The sequence below is a fragment of the Corapipo altera genome, unplaced genomic scaffold (assembly GCF_003945725.1).
Source record: "Corapipo altera isolate COAL_440 unplaced genomic scaffold, ASM394572v1 22, whole genome shotgun sequence".
In the NCBI taxonomy this organism is placed as follows: domain Eukaryota; kingdom Metazoa; phylum Chordata; class Aves; order Passeriformes; family Pipridae; genus Corapipo; species Corapipo altera.
Window position 1 is genome coordinate 15245940 of NW_020884886.1, and position 13757 is coordinate 15259696.

At 44.0% G+C, this 13757-nt stretch overlaps 1 protein-coding gene across 2 annotated transcripts in view; it reads left to right on the forward strand.

The window, feature by feature from the left end:
• Positions 1-2974: 2974 nt before the first annotated feature.
• Positions 2975-13757, forward strand: part of LIMCH1 (LIM and calponin homology domains 1) — a 180758-nt gene continuing 169975 nt past the window's right edge. Inside the window, exon 1 of one of the 2 annotated variants that reach the window (XM_027642662.1) lies at positions 2975-3252. In XM_027642662.1, coding sequence (XP_027498463.1) covers positions 3157-3252 — 96 coding nt within the window. In that variant the 5' untranslated portion in view covers positions 2975-3156. The remainder of the gene's footprint in view (positions 3253-13757) is intronic. The other variant, XM_027642664.1, reaches the window with a different exon arrangement.

The following is a 13757-nucleotide window of genomic DNA, read 5'->3' on the forward strand; positions in this document are numbered from 1 at the left end:
CAGTTTTGCTGAGAACTTGTCTTGAACACCAGACCTGTTCATTCAAGGAGATAGATCATAGTGGCAGAAACTGTCCAGGACACAGTTTCCTTGATGCAAGCTGTTCATTGCTGCCATGGGATAAGATAAGGCCTGCCATAACAGCAGTCAGGCCTTATTAAACCTCTGCTCCTGCTACTCAAGGGGCTTTAATATTTTAAACGTTAGGTTGAAGACAAAAAGGAAGGGAAAGTTCCTCTTCCCAGCAGAGAAAACCAAACTGGGTAGAAGACCAAACCCCCTGCCTAAAACTGTATCTTCCTAAAAGTGTCTATTTTTCCTTTTGTGTATAATAGCAAAAATATCCCTGACAACCAGAGAAGACCCTCTTTCTCTCCTTCTGCCTTCTCCTATAACCACTATATCACGCATTTTTCCACAATTAGCTTACTTTTGCATAGGCACAGTCTGCTTTTGGGAAGGCTGCCTGCACCTGGACACTGATACCTGCACCTCCATAGGTAACAGATGCAAGTATGTTGATAAGGATTGCTGACACTCTAGCTTGAGTTTTAATGGAAAGAAAAGCATAGAAGCTAAACTGAAGCATTCGTTTTAAAACAAGAGAGTTTTGCAGAGAGCTACAAGAAAAAAATCTCCTATTTTGTTGCTGCTACAAATTCCATCACTAAGTTTCTAGTAATGTTTCTGGTCGGGAGCAACAGACCGACCTTGGCAAAACCTTTCTGGAGTTTCTAACATGCTTGTTTTCATATTTTGTCTCCTGTACCAGTTGCCAGGGTGGTTGTAACAGGGAAAGTAAAACCATTGAAAAACCTATGACTGCTATTCAAGGGACTTAGAGCAAGCCCTGAAACTCCCCAGGCAGATGGTGGTTTAAAAAAAAAAGCAAGCTGGGCTGATGCTAGAAGTGTGTTTCCATGGGAACAGGGAGGTAGGGATGCTGCCTTGTACTTGACCAAATGGGAAGCTGGTTCAGGATTAGGATTAGGAAACAAGTGGCCAGATTCCTGCTGCCATTCAGGGTGTCTTTTGAACTCCTAAATGCATGACAGGGCTCTTTAAAGACTGCGCTAACTCTATATCCATGTGTCTCTGTGAGGATTTAATAAATTTAAAAAGTCGTGTATGCTTGAATATAAGTGTGTGAATAGGAGTGTTCATAAGAACACACTTTCTTTAGTGATCTATGAAAAATGACTGCATAAATGTGAAATGAATGTCCATCTTTCACTTTAAGACAAGGTCTGGGGTGGTGGTCTTTGTTTTGAACAGCTACTTTGTGCAATATGATGCTTACCCCAGCCCAATCCAGCTCTTCTAGTTCTCCGAGAGACGATGTTGAGATCACCAGACAGCAAAATCATACATTTGATTTTGCACAGTAATAAAAAATTAGGTAGGATGATTATTTTAAATTGTTAGTCTTCCACCGCCCCAGGAGAATAAATGTAATTGTTGTCTGATAAACATCAAAGTTATTTAAATATTACAAGAATCAGAAAATAGCTTGTGTTATCATAAGTATTTCAAACTACACTTATTTATCTTTAAATGTTTGAGATTAGACTACAATTCATCTAGATTTTGTCTTGTTGCAGTTCTCAGAAAAATTCCTTTAAACCTGTTTTTAGGCCCTTTGTTACTCCCGCAAATTTGAAACAATAAACAAAGGCCAAAACAAAAGACAGAGAACAATAAAGACAAAATCCTAGGATATAGATCCCTGGGAAATAGAGAAATAAATATATGCACTTTCGTGCATATTTGAAGAGTTGGTATTTTTTTCTTGACTATAACAATAAACAAAATTCAAAATCCCAACTGAGGTGAATTCAGGTTTAAATTAAGGGCATGTTGAAAAGTAGATCCTACAGTTTGCTTCTCATCAAAATTTGTTGACAACTGAAAAAGCAGCCAGTTACGACCCCTTTCAAAAAGACCTTAGTAGTAAGAGATTAATGTTCGCACACCTGCATTTCCAGCACACAGACACCTTTCTATGCTTGCATAAATATAAACAAGTAACTTTGGCTCATCTTTCCAACACTTACGAGTGGAGATTTTTAGGATTTGGCTTTTAAAAGGCCTGGTGAAAAAAAATTCCTTCAGTTTCTAGAAACTTCTATGGTTAACTATAGCATCTGTTTGAGCTAGGACTATTCACACCATATAAGTTAGGCTCGTAAGTCTCTGCAGGACAGAGTTGGATTTTTTCCTCTGCATACAGAGAAAAATAAGAGGGAATTCACCCATGGTATATTTTTTTAAGCACACCTTGATGCCTGCTCCACTTTTGAAGGAAAACTAACGCCGTTCTGCTCTGTGCCGACCCTTAAACGTTTTTGGAAGCCCAGGTTGATGTCCGCAGTGCCGTGAGAGGAACCTGCCGTGCTTCACTCCTGGGGCAGAAGCCCCCGGCCCCCGAGCAGGTGGTTGAGGGTCGGCCGAGGAACAGCGGCCTTTCTCACCGCGGGGACTGGAGATTCTTGGGTGCTCCGTGCAGCAACACCGATTAATGAGGTGTTTAAGGCAGCAGCCGCAAACAGCGATTCGACGCGTGCGGCTCGGTGCCCTCCAGGACTGCGGGTGGGAGACTTGCCACCGGGTACCCCCGCCCCAGGAGCCTCCTCTCCAAGCAGGGAATGCCTTGCCATCACGGTCCCTATCCCCCACCCGGGGTTCCCGACTCCCCGCCTGCCCCCCCGCCCCCCCGGTCCGCAGCGCCGCCCGCGATGCGATGCTCGCAGCAGGGAGGCGGCGGCGCGGGTATTTGCATGGGCTGAAGGCAAAGCGGCTTCGCCCGTGTGTTTTATTTTTAGCTGGCAGCTCAGGGCAGCGCAGCACAGCTCCGCTCCGCCGGCGGGGCGGGCGGGGCGGCAGGCGAGGGAGGACCGAGCCGGCAGGGCGGGCGGGCGGACGGGGCACCGGCGGAGAGAGGTTACCGCAGGCGAGCGGCAGCCAGTCGGGCTGCGGAGCGCCGCCGCCCCCGGCTCCCGCCCCGGCGGCTGCGAGGCAGGGAGAGGCAAGGAGAGGCAGGGAGAGGCAGGCAGCGGCCTCCGGCGTCCCCCCGCTGCGGCCGCGGCTCACCCCGGGCCGGCGGCTCGGTGCTTGGCTTCTCCCACGCCGCAGCCGCGGCGCGCCGGGGCCCTGCAGATGGCCAGTCCTGAGCTGGAGCTGGGAGAGGTTCAGCCTCCTCCCGAGCCCCCCCAGCCTGAGCTGGCCTTCACCGAGGCTCAGAAGTGGATCGAGGTAAGCCCGCGGGATGGCAGGGATGACGGCGCCTGTCCCCATCGGGGACACCCCGCGAGACGACCTGGTGTCCTTCCATCCCCCCCAACCCGGGTCGCGGGGACTGTAGGCATTTTATCCCGCGCCGAGCTCCTTCCCGGCCTCCCTACAGCTCTCTCCAGTTTTCCTCGCTGCGGGGAAAGCAGCCGGGGCTCACCGACGCGTTTAAGCCCCCGCGCACGATGCGCGCCTTTGGATGGGCCCCTGCCCCCCTCCCGTCTCTTCCAAACTTAATCTGTTAATCGCATTTCCCCTCCCCGCCCCCGGCGTTGGGATGAACGGGCGGCTGTAAACAGGAGCCGGGCAGGTGCGCGGAGGTGCGGAGTGGGCGCTTCCCCGACCCCCAGGGTGCTCCCGGGGGCGGAGGGGCCCCCAGTCCTGCCGGGAAGCACCCGGCCCTACGTCCCGCCGGCTCCCCGCGCCCGCGGGTGGCGGCGGCGGCCGCGCAGGTACCGCTCCGCAGTGCGCGGAGGGCGGGCCGACACCGCTGCGGGGCCGCGGACAGCCCTGCGGCCCTGCTCCCGTCCCTCAGACGAGCCAAAGAGAGAGATTTGGTCTCGCTCTTCAGGCAGGGCGGAAAAATAGATGTGCTTGCTGTTTGCTCCTGCCGTAAAACGCAAAGACGGGCAGGTGGTGGGTGAAATTTAATAGTTAAATATTTTGGCATGTGACAATAGAGACACTTTAAATAGCTCTCAGTCTGATTACCAGTACAGAACACACATGAAGGTGGCATAAACCCAGATACCAGCATAGCAGCTCCCTTCAGTTGCAGGCTTTGAATTTAATCTGCAGCTTTTAGAAAGCTTCGGTGGATTCTGGTTCCTGACAGTGGTTAGGCAAGTGGTTGCTAAAATGATTGTGATTTTAAGATTTCCTGAAGCTTTGTGGTTTTCAGACTGTGATGGCTTACTCCAATATCAGCCAGAAAGGTAATGCTGTGTCAGACTTCAGGGAATTGGCCCGGACACAGTGATCTGGCTGGTGTAGGACTGGAGGCAAAGGAACAACAAGGAATGTGAAAAGAAGGGCTTTTGTGCCAAGGAAAGGTGAGTATGCAGCCTGGAAGAGGAAAAGTGCAGTGCACATAAACACCATTTGTCTCAGGAAGATGAATACCACATCTTCTGTATAGTCTTCTTTATGATAGTGGATCAAGGGAGACACATGTGACTCCATCGTATGTATGGTATAAAAATGTTTTGTGACCATGAGTTCTGCTGACTGCTAATGAAGCCAAGAACTCAACGGTGAAGCGGTTCTGTGTGAGTAATGAAGCTGTGACCGGTCACTTCAGGCATGATTATAATTAAAGGACTATAAATCTTCCTGTATAGAGCAGAAACTTTTGGGTCAGGCAGACATTTCTCTCTTGGGTAGTTTAGTCCACAGTTCACTGTGACATGAAGTCTCATGCCTGTATCTTGTGCTACCCAGGACCTGGTGAACAGAGCAGAAGGGCTGCTTAACTTCTTGTGTTCTCCATGCAGGCACAAGGGATCCATGTGTACAAAGGAAGTTGTCTATAACTTCTTGTGCTTCCTCCCCTTTTTAAACTTGCTTGATACATGGATGACAAAGCTGTAATGTGCTGTTAATGTTGCCACTATTACCTTGCCTGTCAGGAGCCTGGAGCATTACCATGGCTGTGGTGTAAGAGGGAAGCATCTGCCTTTCCAGCAATGCCCAGAGTTGATGCTCTTATGATGAGAAAGGAGGAAGAAGCTGCCAGTGAAGCAAATGTGGCTTAATTTGCCTAACATATTATATTTCCTTTTAATCCCTGTTTGGCTTAAGCTCTGGAGCATGAGGGTTATTATCTCTTCGGAAAATCTGATCAGTATTCACTGTTCTAAATCTGGATGATTTGGACTGAGTGAATTATGCTTGACATGTTAGTGCAAAATTATTGAAAAGCATTGTCAGTCATAAAAAGAAATAAAAAATTGAGGAATGATACAGGTATCATCATTCAGTGTACCAAGCCCTGTTGATCTGGGTGAAAGCAGAAATGGGGGTCACGTTGTGTCTGGCTACTAGATCCATCTGCTTCAACTGGCTCTGTACTTGTCTCTCACCAATTTATTCTTTGGCCTAGAGATGTTAACAAATGTCCAGTGTGTTGTGTCTTCCAACTCCCTTCTGATCATTTAAAATGATATCTCTCTCAAATGAAAATAAATCATTATGGTTGCAAGCAGTGCTGGTGGACCCATGGTAGGAAGAAGACAAGCTAGTGAGGATGTTAACAGGGTGAGACAGCTTAAAACCTGTCTTAAGCTGTAAAATAATGCCATACAAGGAAATTCAAGTAGAAATGGACAGATTGAAAACTCTGAGCTTGCTGTGCATTTTTATTTTTGACAATTAAGTTGTGTGACTTGCTTGTTGAATTCTCATCTGGTTTAAATCCTTACATGAGTCCTGTCACCATTGTGTAGGGCTGACAGGAATCCACCCTGCGGTCTGTAGTGCAATTCTCCTCTGGTGGAGCTGGAAAGGGAGGCTGTCCTCTTTTTACAGATGGAGAGACAAAACATGAAGTTATGAATGTTTAGATCTGCAAGGATCAAGGTACTTCCCTTCCTCTGATCCAGAGGTCTTAGGGGTCTTGTGTTTGCTCCTTGGGTTTGTGACCTTTCACCAGAGCTTGTCTTCTGGGTGCCAGAAGCCTTCTTTTTCCTCTGGCTGCTAGAGGGTAGGGTAGTCTAAGTTGCAGTGAAGTTTGGGTGGATCCTTGTAATAATCTTTTCTCTCCCTGGAGCTCTGACCCAGTAGCACTGAGAAGTGCCTGAGCAGGAAAAAAGGCCAGAGCTCTCTTACTGCCAAGGCTGTTTATGTATTTAACAATCTATGTTTTGCAAGAGAGTATTTTAAGTAGTGATAGATTTGGTCTCCTTTGTGTGTTGCAGAAGATGGGATTTTGGAATTCTGTGGTCTTTCAGCTTTGATCGTGAGTCTACTTCGGATAGGAAACCAGCATTTGGGCTTGCTTAATTTTGCATAAATATCAACTGTGCATCGCACTGTGTAACAGTAAACCAGTCCTATCATTTTAGTTTAGCTTGGCATGTGCTACTTAAATGAAGAATGCCCTCTTAGTGATAAAATGCACCATGTTAGTGGCACACAGAGGAATTAAAATAAAGGCACTGAATGAAAAACCCTACATCAGTCTGCATTATTAAAGGTGTGGTATCTCATTTCAATTAAAGCATCTCAGTTTCACTGAAAGAATATATCAGCCTTGTAAAGCCTAGAAGGTTACGGAAAAATAACAAATCTAATTTAATATAATGGCCTGTCATCTTAAAATGTTAAGGGTTCCTCTTATGTATGTTTAAACTAGAATAACTGATGGTAGAAAGAACATCTGTATAAACAGAGTTACTCTTGCCATAAAGATTCATAGGAGAGTAATACAGTAATAAAGTCTCATTTAATGCCAGTGTAATTCCTAAGGGTATTGTTATCTCCTCATCGCACCTCCTAGCCTTGCCTCATTAATACGCTTTCTCCTCATTGCCGAGACTTGGTTCAATTAGAGATGGCTTTTCCAAAGACTTATATTCCTTAGAAACTTTGCCAGCTGATAAGAAAGTGTCCTTTATAGTTGTATGGTAATAATAAACAGGTCATGTTTTTCTGTCCCGTATGACCAGCATTTGACTTTGCTGTTCCCTCTAGATTTGTGTAGGCTAAACCCCATCAACTTCTAATAAGTATGCTCCTTTTTTCCTGTATATATTCCCTTTGAGAATTCTCTTGCTAAGGAGAAATTTACCAGCAGGAGAGGCTTGTTGGGTGTTTGTGGGTTATCTTCTTTTTTCCCTCTAGCAGAACACTTACCTGTGTTAGATTTCCGTATTGAAGGTGGCAGTTTTAAGTTGGTAACAGTGCTGCTGCTTCTAGGAGAAACCATGGAGCCATGTGCATTCCTTAGTGTTTCTGGATGTGTCAAATCATACAGCAGAATATGCACACCACTTCTGCTCCGCCTTCTCTATGGAAGAGTAAGAGGGGCATAAATCGAGGAAATTGACTCAGGCAAATAAATGTCATGTGACTTGTCTTGTGCCACGAGTCTGGAAACAAGGTTTTTATAGAGTGTCTATCTTTGGTGCGGGTAAAGTGCTGGAGAGCTGAGGCTCCCACTGCAAAAATGTAACTTAAAGGCAGTTGAAGGTAGTTCATTGACAAAATCTTTCTTAAGTGGTGAAGAACTTGCTGGAGTATTTGCAGTGGGGGCCTGGAACTTGAGTAATGCACAAGTTTGTTTATATGACCTTCAGAATGTGGTATGACATTTGAGGAACATCAGTGATAAAGCTCTTTTGATGAAAAGTATTGGGTAAGTTAACTGATTCGCTGAATACGTGAGTGACCTGTGTCCCGCAGGAGTATTTCTTTTTTTCAAATATATGTAGACAACTACTCTTCCTTTGCTGTGAAGCTGATTTTAAGATCCTTGAATAGGGGCTCCAGTTCCTTTGAACATTAATACAGTACTTAGAACAGTGGTGCCTCTAGCCAGATTGGGACGTTTGGGAGCCACTGCAGTCTTGCTGTTATTTGGATAGGAATGGATCAAATCCAACAAATATCCAACAAGCATTTCCAGATAATTCAGTTTTGACTGCCTTATGAGTGTATTTAAATACAACTATTTAAGTGTAGAATGTTGCACCAACCTCTAAAGACTGCATGGTTTTATTAACCAAGTATTGTAGAAAAGCTGTTGAATGAGTCTCCAACCAGTGTCTGCAGTTAAAATTTCTCAGCATTTAGCCTTTCTTTTCTTATTTTGTTCTTCTTCTACTGCTGGAAAAGTGTCTTACCTGTATACTTTACATAATGTATTGGGAATGAATTTATTAAAGTGAACCAGTGTATTGTCAGACTAGAAGAAAACTATACAGAAGGATTAGACAAGTTGCCTGCTTTGTGGACAAGATGAAATATAGGCCATGTGAATCCTTCCTGCAGTGTCTGTAAGGCCACCATGAAGAGTCAAAATGTGTGTGGATGGTGCCTGGTCCTAGATGGATGTGAATGCAAAATAACTTTACTGTGCTTATAGTGACTGGACTTGGACAGGAATTCTTCACTGCTATCTCTACATCTCCTCCTGGGCAGTGTTTAGGGGCTGCAGGCAGGACAGATGGGATGCTCTTCATTCTGGCTAAGTTAGTCATTTGAGTGGAATGAAAAACTAAATAGATTTAAAGGGGGTGGAAGAGGTCTCCCATACTCCCTGACCCTGTTTGGGAGGAGGTCAGGGAAATTTTTTCTGCTCCCAGTTGCCTACTAGCCAACCTTCTGTCCTGTATACATGAACCCAGTTCCCTTACCATGAGATCCGTTTAAACCAAGTAGCGCTTGGCTCTGGAGTAAGAATAATCAGAACAACAATACTATTGATAAAGGGATAATGTCAGGAAATGCAGGACTGAGTTCTTAATTGTCTTAAAACTGAGTTAATTTCTACTTTCAGTACCAAAATTTTAAAATAGGAGAAATATCTGCCCTTAAGACCAGTCTGTGATGCCACTATGCAATTGATGGTGAAGGTCAGTTAGTGCAGGTATATAACCTCATTACGTTTGTTCTGCTAGTGTCAACTACATTTTTTAATTATTTTTTTTTAAGGCAAGCATTGGTCCTCTAGAAAGGAAGGTGGAATCTGGAGAATAAATAGTAGGTTGATACAGCAGAATTGTTTTCTAGCTTCTGAAATGTGTTGGCTGATCTGGGAAGTGGTGTTTAATGACAGGTTATAAAAACTGCATTATCTTTTGTTTGGAAAATCTACCAGCCTAGAAGCTTTTCGTCCATGGATGTAAACTTCTGTGCATTGGTTCTCTGCAAATTTCCTAACAAGAACATTTTTTTAATGATGTTTTGGAAAAAACCATTTATAGGGGTGAAAATTTCACTTAAAAGGGCAGCTGCATGGGGGAAGCTATGAACATTTTGGCATGCAGACTGTGAAGATCTAAGCTTTCCCTTCTTCCCCTTCCAGGATATCATTTAAAGAAGAAAGTACTGTCTTCTCTTGCCTCGCTCAGTCCCTTAGATGACAATGAGTGCAACAGCTACCATGGCACTAGTACCATGACATCAAAATTGATCACTGAAACTTCTCCCAGCTATGTTAATTGCTGTCTTGGGCCTGTGTCCTTGAAACAGCCTTGTCAGAATGTGAGGAACAGTAACATGCCCCAGCTTAAAATGAAGAAATCCATGCCTATTATGCCTTTATTTTAGAAACAGCATAAATGTACTCTCTGTACCTGGGACAGGGTGGGGAGTGACTGCTGGGGCAGCAGCTCTGCTGGAAAGGACCATGGGAACCTGTGGGACAACAGGCCGCGGTGTCCCGGCAGCAGGAGAGGTTACCCCTTAGTGATTTTCTGGAGCAGGTAGTGATGGAAGTGGTTGCTTGCTTCTGCTTGGCACTTGCTATGTCACACCTGGAATACTGCATTCAGTTTTGGGGCCCAGAGCATGGGAGGGACATTGGTAAGCTGGAGGGAACTGAGCAGAGAGTCCCCAGGCTGGATGGGGCTGGAGGACTTGCTGTGAGAGAGCGGGTGATGCAGCTGGGCTTCTTCAGGAGAGGCAGATTTTTGGGCACATGGCAGCAGCCCCCCAGTATACCTGTGGGCAGGTTTTTGAGAAGACAGAGCAAGGCACTTCACAGAGGTATATGGCCATAGAGTGAGATAGTTGTCATAAACTAAAATAGGAAAGGTTATGGCTTGGCATAAGGAAAAATTTCTTCACTACAAGGCCAGCTGAACACTGGTACAGGTTGCCCAGAGAGGCTAGGAGAACACCATCCCTGGAATGTTTCATTCCTGTCTGGACAAAGCTGGGAATGGCCTGGTCAGACCCAAGAGCTGCCCTTGCATGGACCAGGAGGTTGGAGGAGGAGCCTTCTGAGGTCCCTGCCAACTTGGTTATTCTGTGCATCTATGACTGCTTGACAGTGAGTGAGTGAACATCACTTAATTTTATTTTTAATGACGCTTTATTGGTTGCTTGTATTATTGTAGTGCTGAAGAGCCTGTTTATATAAGCAAGATCCTTCTCTATACAAAAGCAAAACTCCTACGGCTTATGGCAGGCATCTTCAGGGTATGCTGCTGAGTTTCCTTTGTAGAAACTCCTCAAGGCAGTGTAAAATGTGTTTGGCTTCCAGTCTAACTATTTTTGCTAAACCTGTTTTATTTTAGAAATCTGTAAATATGGCTGATTTCCTTGGCTTGGTGAATTTTTTTTTGTTGCTATTTAATTCACTGTGCACTGCTATAATTGACCCATAAGGAATTTAAATTATTTCCCTTCCTTTTTAGATCTTGAGAAGATGACATCCAGGCTTAATTATTGAGAATTTAGATGCTAAGTCCATAAGAAGCTTTTTGTTCGTGGTATTAGTTGTTCATAAGAATCCTTTACCTGGATAGTCACTGCACAGTTCTAATAAAACTTGCTACTGTTAACTAGTTTGGGTTTTTTTAATTGTATGTGTATATAATGATTATTGCTAGCAGTCCTTACCTTAGCAAAGTGTCTAGCTTAACAACAGAGTTTAGTAATAGAGCTTGCATCTGATATTAAAATTGACTTAAAATAATGTAGTGAATTCTCAATTGGTGAGGAAAGAAGAAAATCTGCTTCATTTGCCTATTTTAAGAGAAACCCTATTTTGCTGGTTTTTGCTGTTCTGAGGGCTCATGCCTAGTATCAAAGACAGCTTCATGTTGAAATCAACTTTGACAAGCTAAGATTCTGAAAAATAATACTGCTGTGGCTTCTTGGCTCTGGTATCATCGTCAGTGATTCACAGAGCACTTCACAGGCTAAGGTGAAATATGGTGGAGGCAGGGGAAGCAGTTTTTTAATTCTACTTTAAACGGATGGATGAGTAAGGTAAGAGAGAAATGCTCTTCATTAATTGCTCCTTCCTTCACAATCCCTGGTCTGTGATGGAAATATGACAGGGATTTCTGTGATGTGTGATCCCACAGTGAGTTTCAGGAAGAACATGAAAGGATGTCTTTTCTTTATGCTGTTCCAGCATCTGAATTCTCCCTACCTCCATCTGACCTTTCCACAGTCTTCAGAGGAACCCCAGCCCTCTGGTTATCTGCAAACTATATGGCCAGTGGCTGCACATACTCTATGTAACATACAAACCCCAGGATTTCTCATCCTGATACTGTAAATACATTCCCTATTGTTTTCTTTCCCATAGGTGTTGGTAGATTTCCATACAGTGTTGCAGTTGTGAGCACTGAAGTTCCTGGCTGGATTGCAGTATCATTTAAAAGACAAACTGTTACCTGCCTGCTATTCCTCAGACAATACATTGCTGTGATTCAGGTTTTTCTCACCAACATCGAGGAATTGAAATCTGTAAAAAGATTAATACACAAGGGTTCCCCAAATTTATTTTAGCTCTGATACATTCAGCAAAACGTGCAGGTGGAGGGCTTTAACATAGAGTATTTATAATGCCCCATAGCACTGTATCATGTGAATTCCCTTACATGGGATGGGACTCTTGGAAGGAGAATTTGTGAACTGAAGATGAAGAAAAGTGTGGTCTTCTAGTTCTGGAACTTTGCATTTCCAGAGTGGCAGAAAAAAGCTCCAAATGACCTTTCCACCAAAACCAGAAGACCAAGAAACTCAAATGAAGTTTGTGGTTCAAGATCAGGTCACAGACTGGCACAGAGAGTTGTAACTGTTGCTCTGACTTGAGAAACACTGCCTTACTTTTGTGTAAGCAGAGACTAATGCCCATAAATAACTGATTTCACTTGGGAGCAGAATGCTTGCATGACTACAGAGAACAGGGGGCTGAGGTTAAAAATTTCTTTGTCGTGCTTTTCAAGCACCTTTTTCCATTAAATGCACAGGGTTATGTTATGCTGTCATATCACAGTGGAGATTTTGACTCCAGTGGAGTTTAGAGGTCCCAAATCCAAACCTATCACTTTAGTCTTCATCTGCCTATAAATATTTGAGGAGATTATGGAACTCATAATGATTTAATTTCTTGAATACCAGTGGCGCATGTTTTATATCTGATATGGGTCTATTGGACACTGCCTTCCAACTCCACTTCCAACAAACACTGAAAAGCTTTCATCAGAATGTCTACTTTATTAATCTAGAAAATTCTGAAATAAGAGATTTTTCTTAAGTCTGCTGTCAGAGAAGGGAAGTTTCAGTACCTAAGGAAAAACACTGAAGTCTTTTCCCCCCAGTTCTTTTTTTTTTTTTTTTTTTTGAATTCTTTGATTTAAATATTAACTGCATGCCTTTGATGACAATTTTTCTTGTATTTTCCAAACTGAATTTCCAGTTTAAAAAGGAGCTATGGTGAAGGTCTGCTATTTGTCGGTGAGCATTTTCTGACTGGGTTTGGGAAAAGGGATGGAGGAATGAGAAGAGGCAGAAGTGACTGCCTTGTCTCTGTCAGACTGGCGTGGGCAGGGATGCCCAGTGCTCCAGTGCGTTCAGCACTGAATCCCTTGGCTTTGTTTCTGTGCGATTGTTGTGATTCATTTCAGTGGGCTAATTCACATACATTGTTGCAACAAAAGCAATTCTGGAATTTTTTTCAGTCCAGAAGCATAAATGTAACTATGTAATCTTAACAGGAAAAAAGAAAAAGACGACAACTATGTAAGTGGTTTTTTTTTTCTGGTTGTCCTTTTCCTGATTCTGATCAGTTGTTTTTTAAAGTTGTAGTTTGGAAAAAGAAAGGTCCTGATTTGGGAGCATGCATGTACGATGTCTTGGCTTCTGCTGGTGTTTGGATTAATTAAAGATAGTGAACAAAATAAACTGTTTTCCAGAAAAGATTATACTGGCAAGGAATAGGAGATGTCATAATCAGCGAGTCATAAAGGTGTGTCTTGCCTGAGTTCAAAGAAATTGTATAAAAGCTTAGCCTAACATCCTACCCCTCCCAAAACCAGTTTTTACTTCAACAAGAGGGCCTTCAGTTTTGGAATAACATGGAAAAAACCAGTAAATCAACAAAGTTTAGGCGACTCAAATGATCCTTTATTAGAAACAGCTTGCCTCCTCTAAAGAGAAACAAAAGTACCCTCTAAACATTTTAATTATGAACATGCAGATCTTCAGTCTTGCTGGGGCCTTGTTTTCTCCTTCCCTCAGATCAGTGCCACTCTGCCCACATTGATTCTCTGCTGAGGGTGCTGGGCTGATGGGCACTTTCTGTCAGGGCAGGTGCTATTTCCCACTGGTGGTGTGGGCTATAGGCAGTGCTACACTGTTCTCTTGGGATGGCCCAGGCACATGACCACTGCTGAAAGTGGAGGTGGTGCCTGTTGTATGGTGGCTTCAACATAGGCAGCTGTTGCATTGCAGTTTCTGGTATCCAGAGCCTCTTAGATTGGCACAGCACAGCTGAGGGTGAGATATGT